This window comes from Panthera uncia, chromosome D2, assembly GCF_023721935.1.
Source record: "Panthera uncia isolate 11264 chromosome D2, Puncia_PCG_1.0, whole genome shotgun sequence".
Taxonomy (NCBI): domain Eukaryota; kingdom Metazoa; phylum Chordata; class Mammalia; order Carnivora; family Felidae; genus Panthera; species Panthera uncia.
The window spans coordinates 82,491,236-82,504,734 of NC_064818.1; the positions used below are offsets into that span (position 1 = coordinate 82,491,236).

A 13,499-nucleotide genomic window follows, 5' to 3' on the forward strand; every position below is an offset into this window, starting at 1 on the left:
TGGTAGGACAGTGAGTCTCCTAGTGCCTGTGTTGACTCTGGGTCCCCAGTTGTGTTCTTTGCCGAATAACCTGGGTGGCTCACGAAGGCAAAGTGGCCTCAGAAACCTGCTGTGCTTTGTGTGCGCTAGAATCTGCCTTCAGTCTGTCTTGCTGCTGTTTCTGTCCTCGTCTTCATCAGGCCTTCCGTCTCGTTTCCTAACGTGCTGTGTCTGTATTTCCTGTGGCCTCAGACTAGATAGCTGGAGTTACATAGAGAGTTCTGTAGAGACACGCTTGCATTTTGAGTAATCGCTTGAAGTGCTCCCGGCAAGCACGGGGCCAGAGCCTGAGTTCCTGGCTCTGGCGACGTCTCTATGAGTCGGACGGAAGCACTTGTTCTGGTTTCCCGGGCCCAGATAGTCGGGTCGCTGCAGGTGACTGATGGCGATCAGCACCATATTCTTTATTTCTGAGTTTTTCTGGGACTCGCCCATCGTACTCTACCGGAAGTGTACGTGACGAAGCTCTGAGCAGGATTTGGGTGTTCCGTTTGTGATCACTTTGTTCTCTGAGGAGGTGTTGAGCTGTGAGTGACCCAGAGCACCGGTGGGAGGAGGATCCGGTGACGTGACCACCACAGGTTGTCCTGACGCCGACTGTCCTGGGGTTTGTGACTGACCCTCAGGCGGCACGCAGACGGCTGCCGCTCCTGACAGCAAGTGGGGGATGGCCTTTGGAAGATCGTACGAAGCGTGAAACGCGAAGTTAAGACAGGGGCGTTTGATGTGAGCAGCTGGTGTTCTGGCACTTAGCACCTCCCGTTCCCGCTGTGACCTTGTGAACATCGGGGAGCGTGGGGCCGTGTGCCGCCTCGTGGCGGAGAAGGGAGCCCACAAGATGTAGTTCTGGAAACTGTGGGTGGGCTCAGGGTACAGGCCCCTTCCTGAACAATTCCTTACTGAATTGGCTATTATTATTTTTTTAGTGCTGTGAGTTGATGGGCTTGAATTGCAACTCGAAGGAACATTCGTTGCCTTAAAAGCCATATTGTGTTTTATGGTGGCTCAGGGAGAGAATGAAATAAAGGAAAATGTCAATGCATTTGCTTGTTTAATACCACTCAAAGCTGTGAACTATCATCCTGCTATCCCTCAAATATGCATGTTACTCCTGAAGCGGAGCAAAAGTGGTGTTTAATAATTGAGCTGAGCCATTTTATATCAATTTTCTCTCTTCAGGCTCAAAGTACTGACAAATAAAGCTTCTGTGATGCTCTTTATGAAAGGAAACAAACAGGTAAAGAACTCAAAAATGGTTTTATTTGTAATTTCTTTTGATGCTAACATCCGCAACTAGGGGACGCTTAAATCTTTCCTCCTGGCTGTGGCTAATGAAGCTACAGTGGCATCAGGAAGTTATCCAGGCCTTAATTGGTGCTTATGGAGATCAAACAAAGTAATCCACATCTTGCCTGACTTCATCATCAACATCTCAGCGGGGTGCATTTCTCTTTGCTGCCAAACTTGGTCGACACTGTTCACCCTCTCCTGGTTCTGTTAGTTGCTGTCTCGTCCCCACTTGAGTCCCTGGGCTCGTGTAGTGAGCAGTTTGGTCCACACGCGTCCCGGGCACAGGGAGCCTTGTCGCTCTCGGGGGCACCGGTTTGATGACTGAGTGAAAGTTTGGCAGTTCTTACTTGTAATGGGGTGGTTCCTGGAGCTTGTTGGATGAAGGAGCATACTGGTTGTGCATCGTTTGGAGGACCAAGTTAGATAAGAGCACTCCCACCGGCAGCTTGAGCAAAGCTGATTATCATTTGTATTTGGACTAGAACGGAGATCTCCAGAAACCGGGCTGTGTTCCCTTCCTTTATTCTCAGCCAGTGACAGAGGTAGGCAGGTGGGACAGAGTCTGGCTCGTGGCCCAGGGGAGGAGGTGAAAGCCCTGGGGGGCGAGGCTGGTGGAACGGAGGGACGGCAGTCTGTCTCTTCCGTCGTCCTGGGCTGCTTGCTTCACCTCCCAGGGCCTCACGGCCCCTTGTGTGAGTGGTCAGTGTGCTTCCCGGAGAACGAGGTTGTGATAGCGAGTGTGAAAGTTAACATAACTAATACAGTAAAACCAGCTAGTTAACGTAAGTCGTCAACGTAACTGTTACAGTGTAAGCAGGAACCGGGAAAATGGTGATATATGTCTCAGCATGCTGAGATCACAGATCAGGACCTAGATTCTTGGACTGGTTCACTAATTTTATTAAAACAAAATAGAGGAAGTTAATAATTCCCAGTAGTGGTAAAGTCATCTTTTTATATCTTCTTGGTGATTGTTTAAAGCAGGTTTTTATTCCCAAAAGAGTTTGTTTCTGGAAGTCAGCAAGTATTCATACATCTTGGGAGCAGAGTTACTTGCGCTGTTGAGGAATGCATGGGGTGCCGAGTCTTCCCTCCAGGGTCGCTAGGATTTGGGACCTGGCGGCCTGACAGAACCGTCTTGCCCTTCCATAACCTCAGAGAAGCCTGGCACTCTGTGACTCTACAACGTAAAGATACGTTTTAAAAACTGGGGGGTAAAAGTCCAGTTGGGAACAGGCAGGTGATGATCCCGCTCAGTGCACAAAGGTTAGGTGAGGCGAGGTCATCTGAGAGCGAGTGGAGAAGGAACTCGAGTCTTGGTAGAGCGGCAAGGTTCCCCTCTGAGGACCGTGTCACCACAGAGACTGTCAGGTACCAGGACACGTGTCATCCCCGGTGGGTAGAGCCTGAAGGAAGTCTGTGGGCTGGGAGTCCAGGGTCATGTCCGGATGGGTCAGGACTTGAAAGGGGGGTGGGGTGGGGATTGGTGGCCTCCTGAAATCCCAGCTGACCCACTGCTCTGTGATGCCAGAGGCACTGGGAGGCTCGTCACTAGAGTGCGCTGTGCCCACTGTGTCCCAGGGACAGAGCGTCCACAGGACCAGGCCAGTGGGCTGAGTAGGAAATGTAATCCATCTTTACATGTGTGTGTGTTTTTTTTTCCCCCTTCTAAATTTAGGAAGCAAAATGTGGATTCAGCAAACAGATTCTGGAGATACTAAATAGTACTGGGTAGGTAAATCTTGTTTTCAAATGGTGTGTTAAAGAAACTCCCAATTTTCCGTCCTGCCACTGATGCCTTTCGGTTGTTGTGGCTCTATCTGTATATGTTTATCTATTTGTTTTTGCTGTGGTGCTTTGTGAATGCTTTAACTTAGACCACAAGAGGATTTTTTGGACAGTATCAACTGATTGGTAACATAAAGGAGCTTCTTAGGCAATTACTGGAATAACTATTTGTCTGCTTTCCCAGAGGAAAGTTAATAACTGAGTTCTTGAACACGCACAAAGATATTTTAGGGAAATGTATTAGAGGTTTTTAATTTCCTTAAAAACTATTCTAGTTTTCAACATTTTATCAAAGCATAGGGCCCATGTACAGGTCATTCTGTGCATCTCAGAAGCAGGGTAAATTGAAGGCTGTGTTCATGCTTTTGATCTGCTCAGTGATAATGCTGCCAGGTAAGAAGATTGCAGTTGATTTTTTTCTGATTAGAAACAAACCACTTGTTTGGAGATCCTTTGCCCATATCCGGTAGAGTTTATCAAATGTGTTTGCTTATTATTATTATTATTATTTTACTTATTTCACAACACTTTCTTTTTAATGTTCTTACTATGCTAGCCATAGCTTGCTTTATTTAGTTTTTAAGTTAATTTTTTAGCCATAGCTTTAAAGAGATTAACCATTTCTTTGAAGTCGTGGGGAAGGTAATCTTTTGAAATATTTAGACATTCGTGGGCATGGTTGAAAGTAGTCAGTTGAGTAGCACAGGTTAAATACAACTCTGGGGACATGAAAAGCAAAGATTGATTTCTTCAATTGATGGTGACATTTTACAGAGGAGAGTCTAAAGAGTCTTTTGTCATATGGTCTCTAGCCAGACCTTCCTCACCCTGCCCGAGGACAGAGCAGAGGCTGGCTTGCTTTTGGTCATCAGTTTTTATGGCCCCGTTCTCTGTCTTCTGTCACAGCTCCCCGGTGTGACACGCTCAGTCCACCTGTCTCTAGTGACAGCGTGTCCCCTCAGGGCGTTCCTCCACAAGGCCATGAGGCCGGGGCACAGGAGCATCGGGCCGTCTCAGCTCGTATGTTCGGTGGAAAGTCGCCCAATACCTGTCTGATCCTGTTTGGATTTGCAAGTACCTGCTCCCCAGAACAGAGGGGCTTCTTTGGAGACAAAGCGCTCCCAGCTGCAGACTTGCTGGTGCAGTCGGCTCTGCGGTGAGCGGGGCCGTGGGGACCTTTGCCGCTCTTCACCTTGAACAGACTGTCCTCTTGCTGAGAGCTGTCAGTTTGTGGAGAAAGCTCTGGCTTTTTATTCCTTCCCCTCCATTCTTACACCCCTCTTCGCCTTCTCTGCCCAAAGACACATGCCTCGAGGGGCCGTGTACCGAGCATACACTGAGGTACGGAGGTACGGAGGTACTCTGTGCACAGAACTTTCAGGAGATGCATCGGCTGTCGTGACTGCGCACACACCTGCACGTGCGTGGGCCCGGTGCCTCTCAGCTCCCTTGTGGACCTGTAACTCGCGTTTATCGTACTGTTCAGACTAGATCTGCCTCCTTTAGTTCAACCTGAAGGGAAACTTACATTGGGTCTTGTTTTGTTTTTTTTTTTTAATCTTCTCTTGCTTTCAGACAGTCCTGTTGTTGGTACTTGGTGCTGATTTATCCTGTCATCTTGTTTTTTTGACTGTTTTCTGCACCATGAACGGTTTTCTTGGGAACTTGTTAACTGAGTGAGATTTCCCTGTGAAGGTGGTTTTGGTTTTATGGAACCCGAAATTTATCTTTTATGTGTGGCGTTTTCTTTGGCCAGTTTGTGGGACTGCACGTATCTCCGCAGTCTCCCTGCAGGAATTCAGTCCTACATTCATACTGATTCCCTGACCACCAAACAGTGAAGTCCTTCTGAGTAGATATGGCTGGATTTCCATGCAGCGATTTTTCATTCATTATAACAAGTAGAGTTCATTGTACAGCATGAATCCACACCACTCTCACGGGTTTGTGCGTATTGAAAACAGCATGTGTGTTCTGAAATAAGTTCGCTTTCATGTGGGAATGCACACCTCTGTAAGGTGGCGTCTGTTGGCAGCGTCATCGTCCTGGGCAGTGAGCGTCCGGCCCAGCCCGGGTGTCCGCGAGCGGTCAGACGTCAGAGCTGCTCCCCACTCCCTGAGCAGCTTCCAGGACATCAGAAGCGGCGGCTCCGGGGGTGAGGGCTGGGAACGGAGTGTTAAGGACAGACTCGTGTAAACTTGGGGTACAGGTCTAACCTGGGGTTGGCACACTGCAGCTGGCCGGCTACTTAAGTAAAGTTTTATTGGCACACGGCCACACCCACTCCTGTCTGCCCTGTGTGGTTGCCTCTGTGTGATGCAGAGACTAGCCTACAGGGCCTGCGTGTTTATGGCCTTGCCCTTTCAGAAAAAGTGTGCTGACCCCTGTCTAATCCAGTATTGTCTAGAGAAAAGTCCAGATGAATTTGTACCTACCTGACAGATTGAGAGAAGTAAAGTCATTTCCATTTTTTATAGTGAATGTCATTAGCAACGAAACAATTTACTTTTCCTGACTGTTTTTTAAAACACCAAGTAGGCTTGATAATTTTTGTTTAATACAACTATTTCCTGTTAAAATGTTCTCTCCTTTTTGTAGTGTTGAATATGAGACATTTGATATATTGGAGGATGAAGAAGTAAGTTCTGTGTTTTATGTTTCTCACCCTTTGCCTTTAGTTTTACTCATTAGGGTCTAATAGTAAGGTTTCAGAGTTTCTCTTGTTTCCGTAGGTTCGGCAGGGGTTAAAAACTTTCTCGAATTGGCCCACGTATCCTCAGCTGTATGTGAAAGGGGAACTTGTTGGAGGTCTGGATATTGTTAAGGTAAGGTCGGAGTTCATTTGGCATCCTAAAGATGGGAAATGTTGGCATGTTTGAAAATTACAATTTCATATTGAACAGAAACTTTGGAGCTTCCCTGACTCCTTTCCTTCCTGGCCTCCTGTCCAGTCACTCTGGCTCACTTTTGATTACCATTTCTTTTAAAAAGTTTTTTTATTTTTATTTTTTTATTTACTTTTACTTTTTACATGTGTGTTTTTGAGAGAGAAAGCACGAGTGGGGGAGGGGCAGAGAGAGGGGGATAGAGAATCCCAGCAGGCTCCATGCTGTCAGCACAGAGCCCCATGCAGGGCTCCAAGTCACGAACCACGAGATCATGACCCGAGCTTAAGTCGGACGCTCAACTGACTGAGCCACCCAGGCACTCGCCCCGTGTTACCATTTCTGTGTCCCTAGTACCTTGTCCTCCCACTGTCCCTGTTGGATCAGGCTGTGCTCACCCGTCCCCTGAGCCAGCCTAACCCCCTGCTGTGGGGCCTTCTTGCCTCCCCGGGTCTTCTGCACAACCTCCTTCCTCTCCCGAAGTGCTTCCGGCCAAGGCCAGAACTGTAACTTGGCCTTCCAAGATGCTCTGATTATGGCCAAGCTCGAAATGTGATTTTTACTCCCACGCTACTAAATCTGATGGAACTGTCTTCCATGTTTTTAGCCTTTCTTTCCTCGTCCCCCCTCTGCTTTGGATATCTTGTATTCCATAGTTACATGTGTTCTGTGCCCTCCAGGACCCTTGTTGTCGATGAATCGTGTATAGATTCTTGAAGCCAGAAATATTTCGCTCCTGTTCCTGAAGTTCTTCTGTCCTTTTATATTTACGTTGTATTGTATTTTTGTGTTATTTTGCCTTACATGCACTGGGGTGATGGAGTGAAGAGTGCCGGGCTACGGGCAGGAGGCCTGACACCCAGTGCTGCCTGGTCCTGTCAGCTGTGTGACAGACCCGAGGCCCCTGACCCCGGCTTCCTAACAGAACTGTGCGAGGCTGCTGTGGGCCTTCCCCACGTCCAGCCTGGCCTCAGATGCTAGGAGATCGGTTAGCTCTGTCAGATCGTAAGCATGTTTAGAAACGATACCTTTTCTTATACACCCTTGACATCTTTGACCATTAATTTACTTGTTTAGTTTGCTTTAAGGAAACCCTCCGCGAATGCTCAGTGGGCAGGACTTTTCTTGGGGCGCTTACACCTGATAGTGCCTATGTGTGCCACACGCTGTTTCTTAGCCTGGTCCCGCAGGGACGCTGCAGTGCTAACCCCCCGGGAGCAGCACTGCTCCTAGTTAGGTTTTAAAATAAGTTTTAACTCCTACTTTGGTCTTGTTGGGAGGACTCGAGCCCAGTGCTGAGTGACATCAGCTCTGTGGGCCCGGACGTGTGGCGAACACGGGGCAGGCGTGCCGTCTGCTGCGGAGTGCTGTTTGACGTGGCGCTTCTGAAGGCAGCGAGTGAGGCATTTTTACTAGTAAAGTGTCTCATTCCTGGAGGAGAAGAACAGGCTTAACATAGTAGCTCTTGAATAGCCCTGAAGCAACAAAAATAGATCTGCATTTGTTATGTTATATATGTGTTTTATTTTTTTAAGACACAGTCTTCAAACCCAAATACTCCCGAGCCTGTTCTTGTCTGAATGTTTTATAGCCTGTACCTTAGCCATTGCTAACTCTTGGGAAGATAACAATCGATCAATCTCATTTAATTCTAAAGCCGAGCTGTGCGGGCAACTTCGTTTTAGGTATAAAACAGGATGTTACAGGACTCTTGATGTTCACCTGCTAAAAAGACACATCTGGACATTTGTGATATTGGTAACATTTTCTCCCGAGAAGATAACTGGGAACAGTTCTTAGGTTGCCATTTTAGTCCGTTTCCCACAGAGCACGGTTCTTCCGTCTTTAGTTCCGTGGAAACGTCCTAGTTGCCAGGTGGGTTAATTCTGGCTGGCCTTTGAGAGCACTGAGTGCTTTTTGTTGTTGAATGGTTAGATAAAGAACTTACCGGTAATTCAATGACTCAGTCAATCTAGTGTCTTGAGAAAAATAGCAACTAATTAGTACATATTCAGTGAGGTCACGTTATCACTACTGCAGAATGTTTGTTTACAGAGGGAATATTTAGATAAGGTCGGTGCACATTAGTGGTGATGATGATGGCGATCCCCGTGTGCCAGGCAGGCTGCCTTAGTGCTTAGGCCGTCCTCACAGCACCCTGAGTTCCTTGTCCTCAGTCGTCAGATGAGGGGACACGGATGAGAAGTTAGGTAATCTGCATGTGATGTCACAACTCGTGAGTCCTTGAGTCCAGATTCCACCTGCAGGCTTCTGGGCCTCTCTGTGAGCAGCATGGCCTCCTGCCCTCCAGGTCACGTGCTCAGAAAAGTCCTGCCTGGTCCTTTAGTGCAGTAGGATGTGTGCTTGTTAATGAGTTAATGTTGGAAGATCCCAGAACATCACTGAGAGTTGTCTGAGTTTATATGACAGAATCACACCTGATGGGGTTTAACCAGAGATGAAGTCACATGGAATTTAGTGTGTGTGTGTGTGTGTGTGTGTGTGTGTGTGTGTGTGTGTGTTTGTGTTTTAAGTAGGCACCATGCCCAACGTGGGGCTTGAATTTACTATCCTGAGATTGAGAGTCGCATGCTCTACTGACTGGGCCAGCGAGGTGCCCTGATTTTCGTGGTTTTATTGATGGATGTTCATGCTGCTTAGTAATAACCTGCAAATTTACATCAGATTAAATGTTTGTCTTAAACTAGAAAATCTCATTCATCATTTATTGTCACATTTTAAATTTGATGGCTGTGTTCCAGATTTTAAATCTGCAAGATAGCACACAACATTTCTGGATTTGTATGTCTTTTTAGTGGTTTTTGGCCTTTACATGTACACTTTTACGCTCGTAGTACTGCGGCCTTTCCAGGCTGGGTTGAAACAGTGAAGCCTGTGTACCACCCGTGGGGCTATCTATGGGTGTTTTGCTCTAATTGCTGTGTTTGTTAATGCTGATCAATCTTTGGTTTTGGAATGCCTTTTAAAACTTCAGTTCTGTAATCTGATAGTGTTTATGGCATAATAGTTAGTTTCAGCGTGTTGGTGAGCTAGAGTTTTAATCCAGTGAAGTGTTTCTTCTGGTCTCTGATAACGGATGCAACCTGTGATTGTTCTTCAGACGTTTCCATTTTTCATCTGTCCGCATACATGTTGTTTTTGCTTTCTGTTTTCGTCGTTAGGAACTGAAAGACAACGGTGAGCTGCTACCAGTACTGAAAGGAGAGAACTAGAGGCTTGTACGCTCAGCGCCCGACTGTTGCGGGAACCACTTGGCCACAGCTCCGTGCTCAGAGGTGGGCGAGGGGCAGAGACTGCGCCTCACCCCGTTACGCTCTGTGTATTTCACAAGCTTGTGCTAAATACATGTATGTGTTGTTTTGTTTTTTCCACCAAACAGAATGCAATAAACATCTTCAAAATCCAATTAAAAATACTTGTGTAAAGAAGGTGTGTTTTTACGGTGATGTTAAATATGTAGTAATTAGCCTGCTTTAAATTTCTTTTTCGAAATACGTGGGCACCTTGTAGCAGTTCAGAAACGGCAGGTTTCAGGAAATTCAGAACTGTGAAGCTGTCTGAAATCCACATTAATACTTAGAACAGCTCATAGACCAAACCAGTGGCTCCCCTCAATGGCCAAAGATCGCTTTACAGCTTGGAAAAATTCAACTGAAAATTTTCCTCTGACAGCATCCCTGTGTGAGGCGCTGGTGAGATCGCACAGGCCATGTAGGGCTCTGCAGACGTGGAGACTCGTTTCAGACAGCGCCGGCGGTGTGTTAGTGGGCGGCGGGCCAGAGGAAAGTGATTTCTCGTGAGCGCGTTGCCCTCACGTGCTCCAGAACAAGGAGAAGAACAGGGTAGGCCGGGGGATGACAGTCGTCAGTTTGTGTTAAGCACCACAGTTTATTTTAGTCATTATGCTGAAAGCATCGATTTAGCCCTTAAATAGGCTGAGAATATCCTGAGGTCCATGAAAATTTCAACAGTTTTGATCCTGACTCTCACGTATTTAAAAAATAGTTGCTCTGTTAGGCCTTTGTTGGGCGTGCCTCAAACAGGTGGCTGAATTCACCTCCTGGGTTTGTAGATTGTGTTTGGTGCCCATGGCACATGTTTTCTTCATTAGATTTTCCCAGCTTGTTGGTCTGGGTGGTTGAGGCTCCACAGAAGTGTCTGGTGATCATAAGGAAAGGGTGCAAAGGTCAGCAGTTTACATGAGAAACCAGAGGAAGTGCACGAAGATCTAGTGAAGTTATTAGCCTTTCACCGGGACACGAGCACCCGGCTGTTTCCTTGCTCTCTCTGTGTAGAGGAGAGATCTGATGTCTGTTGTATGTCACAAAGGGCAAGTCTGCACAAAATCCTAAAGGTGGTCACGGCCCTCCTGTTGGAGGAGGACACCTGTTGTAGTGGGTTTCCTTGCCAGTGTGTGTAATTAGATGGGGCTCCTTTGGGCATTGATGCATGAACTTCTTTTTTCTTTTTAAAACAGAAATCCTTGCATAAGCGAAACCTTTACAACGCAGATGGAAATGGAATTCTAACTGAAACTCTATGAAGCTTCAGGGATGCCGTGAACCACGGAGGAGTGCTTAATTTTCTCATATCCGGTGTCCCGACACTGAAAGCCTTGCGTACTGCTTTTGTGATTTTTTGCTCTGTCTGCAAAGTGCCACCTGTCAGCAAGCCACCTTTTAACTTCCCCTTATCCCAAGTGAGAATATCTATCTTTGTGGTCGCAGATTTGATAAGCTAGTTTTTTTGCTAATGCACATTTAACTAAAATGCGTAAATTTTAACGAATGCCCACCTGCCAATTTGGGAACCACTGATCTGGCCAAGGTGGCTGCTCGGGTAATGTGAGATGCTCATGCATCGTAGGATGACCTCCTCCTCCTGTGGGTGACTCTTGTGTGGTGCAAAACTCTGATGGTGTCACCCGTGATTGAACATCATAGTTTGAGTCAGGGTGAGTGTTCAGTTTTTGGGGGACATGTCACTTTGTTAAATTCTGTCAGTTGTGGGTGCCATTGGCTCCAGGGATGGTGGAGGGGCGGTGGCGCATATTTCTGTTTTATAGGTGTTTCCAGCTAGACATTGGGAAGATCAGGGATCTCGTTCATGCCAAGTGATTTAGTTGTTCCTAACCTAACTTTATTAGGTATGTTTTAGGAGCAAGGCAAGCGATTCTTGGGCCCACCTGATCTTGGGAGCTCCATAGGCAGTCCCAGATCCGGCTTTCTAATCAAAATGAGCCTACCCTCATAGGAGCGTTTTGTCAAAATTGAAATCCTCTCTGATCCACAAATCCTAGAGAAGGCTGTGCCCAGTGCTCGAGAGACCATTCAGCTCACAGTGTTAGGTGACCGCGTCATTGGGATGCTGCCCTGTCCAAGCCGTGGTGGGGGGCAGGGCTCACCTGGGTGCTGTCGCAGGGTTTTAGTGAGTCCCGGATGTTTTGGAGGAGCAGGGGCAGGGCTGAGCTGCTCTGCGCGCCGCCTAGCTCTGCCTGTCAGGCTGCCTCCCTGTGCTTGTGCTTCTCTGTACAATGGAGCTCATCGTGGGGCCCTGAGGGGCTGGGGAGGGCGGTTAAGTCTCCAAGGGCAGCCGGCACTGCTAGAGGCTCACGAGGGGTGGCTGCCATTGGGACTTGGCCTGTTCACCCCCACCCTCAGGGCCGCCCTTGCAGAAAGGCGTCCTCGAGGAAGGGCTGGTAACTCCTCCTGACTTGCGTGTCCAGGCAGGAGGTAACTTCCTTTCCAGGGAAGGGTTCTTAGGGAGTTAGCATCCACCTGGAGAGAGGAGCCTGCAGGAATGGATCCCCCTCCATTTTTTAAGCTCTGATTTTGTTTCATAACCAAAAATAGAAAAAATAAAACAAAAAGCCAACGAGAGGAGTTGGGAATTCTGTGCAGGGAGGAACTCTGTAAAGTCAAAACTTGCTCAAGAGTGCAGCTGTGGCCTCGGAGCTGGGAGTCCCCTTCAGGATTCGGTGACTCCCCAAGGCTGGGGCCCACTGCCACCACCAGGCTCCCCCGTGAAGGTGGGGGATCACGGTGCCTTTATGTGTGTGGGGAGGGGCACGGGCCGCTCCCCCTGGAGCTGCCCACCCCTAGGTGCACCAGGTGAGTCTCAAGTCTAAGGATTGACCTGCAGGAGGCCCGGTAGGTAGGTGTGTTGAAAGTTGCTGTAATAATGTCGATGTCCCTCGTGAAGATAACAGGATGGAGGGTTGGCTTTGCCCATGCGGCAGCTTACTAGACGTTTTTGTGTCACGTTGTGGGACAGCTGAGGCTTGCGGAACCACGCTTTTCTTGGCCTCCGTCAGGAACCCCAGGCCGTGTCCATCTTAACAGGTGGTTGACTTGCTCAAGAAGGGCGAAGACAATGATTTTCCATGTTCAGTCTACAAGAATCTTAGTTTCAAATTGAGATGGATTTTTTTATTGTATTTATTGAGATTGATTTTTAAAAACAGCATGTTTTGGGGCGCCTGGGTGGTCAAGTCAGTTGAATGTCCAACTTCGGCTCAGGTCATGATCTCGCATTTCGTGGGTTCGAGCCCCATGTCGGGCTCTGCTGACAGCTTGGAGCCTGAAGCCTGCTTCGGATTCTGTGTCTCCCCCTCTCTCTGCCCACCGCCCGCCCCCCACCCCCCAGCTCATGCTCTGTCTCTCAATAATAAATAAACGTTAAAAAATTTTTAAATACAAATAGCATGTTTTTATAAATAGAAAATCTCATTTTAGCAAAACTACGTTGTAGTCATGAAAAGTTTAATTGCTCAGTAGAATAACTGCAATACATTCGAAGTGCCTGACTTCGGTCGCCATCCCTTTGTGTCCCTGGAAGGAATCATACAGACGTGTCCTGTGGTCAGAGAAGTTAAAAGCTTCAGATTAAAATAGGAAATAATATTTCTGATTTAGTTTTTAATTAAAATCCATTTTCTTAAAATGGACAGTTGGTTCTTGTTTTTCCTAAATAAAAGTAATTTGGTTCTTTGTAGATAAATTCATTTTTTTTAATGTGTTTCAAGTGTTGGGTTCTAGGAATGGGTAGAAGTTGAAATAACTTCCTGACGCCTCATAAACTGAAATGTATAGTTCCAAGCAAGACAAGGTTTCATAATTGGTCTCCCAACTCTGGTTTCAGAGTCTTGGCTTTTTTCTCCCATATAGCTTTGTCTGTTACCTATAGACGTTCACATTTGATAGACGGGAGTTCAGCTGGCCTCGGGGAAGGTCAGGGACCCGGGAAGGGGGGTGATAAGGCTCACCTGTGTGCTGGGCGTATATCGGGGCTCACCATGTGCCGGCTCATCTAGGGCCGCAGCAGCCTTTGTGGAAGGACTCCTGGTGTGTTAAGTCACTGCCGGTTTCCAGGGCCAGGAGCTAGGATTTGAAGCAGGACCCTTGACCTCAGCTCCCCCGTGCTGTGCTTTGAGCAGGCCACGTGCGTGTAGGGCCTGAGCCCAGGGCCAGCCATGGA

At 47.5% G+C, this 13,499-nt stretch overlaps 1 protein-coding gene across 2 annotated transcripts in view; it reads left to right on the forward strand.

The window, feature by feature from the left end:
* The window catches only part of GLRX3 (glutaredoxin 3), a 31,579-nt gene extending 22,143 nt beyond the window's left edge, over positions 1-9,436 (forward strand). Inside the window, exons 7-11 of one of the 2 annotated variants that reach the window (XM_049645902.1) lie at positions 1,219-1,276; positions 3,008-3,060; positions 5,716-5,755; positions 5,850-5,942; positions 9,185-9,436. In XM_049645902.1, the coding sequence (XP_049501859.1) occupies positions 1,219-1,276; positions 3,008-3,060; positions 5,716-5,755; positions 5,850-5,942; positions 9,185-9,235 (295 nt within the window). In that variant the 3' untranslated portion in view covers positions 9,236-9,436. The remainder of the gene's footprint in view (positions 1-1,218; positions 1,277-3,007; positions 3,061-5,715; positions 5,756-5,849; positions 5,943-9,184) is intronic. The other variant, XM_049645903.1, reaches the window with a different exon arrangement.
* The last annotated feature ends 4,063 nt before the right edge of the window (positions 9,437-13,499 follow it).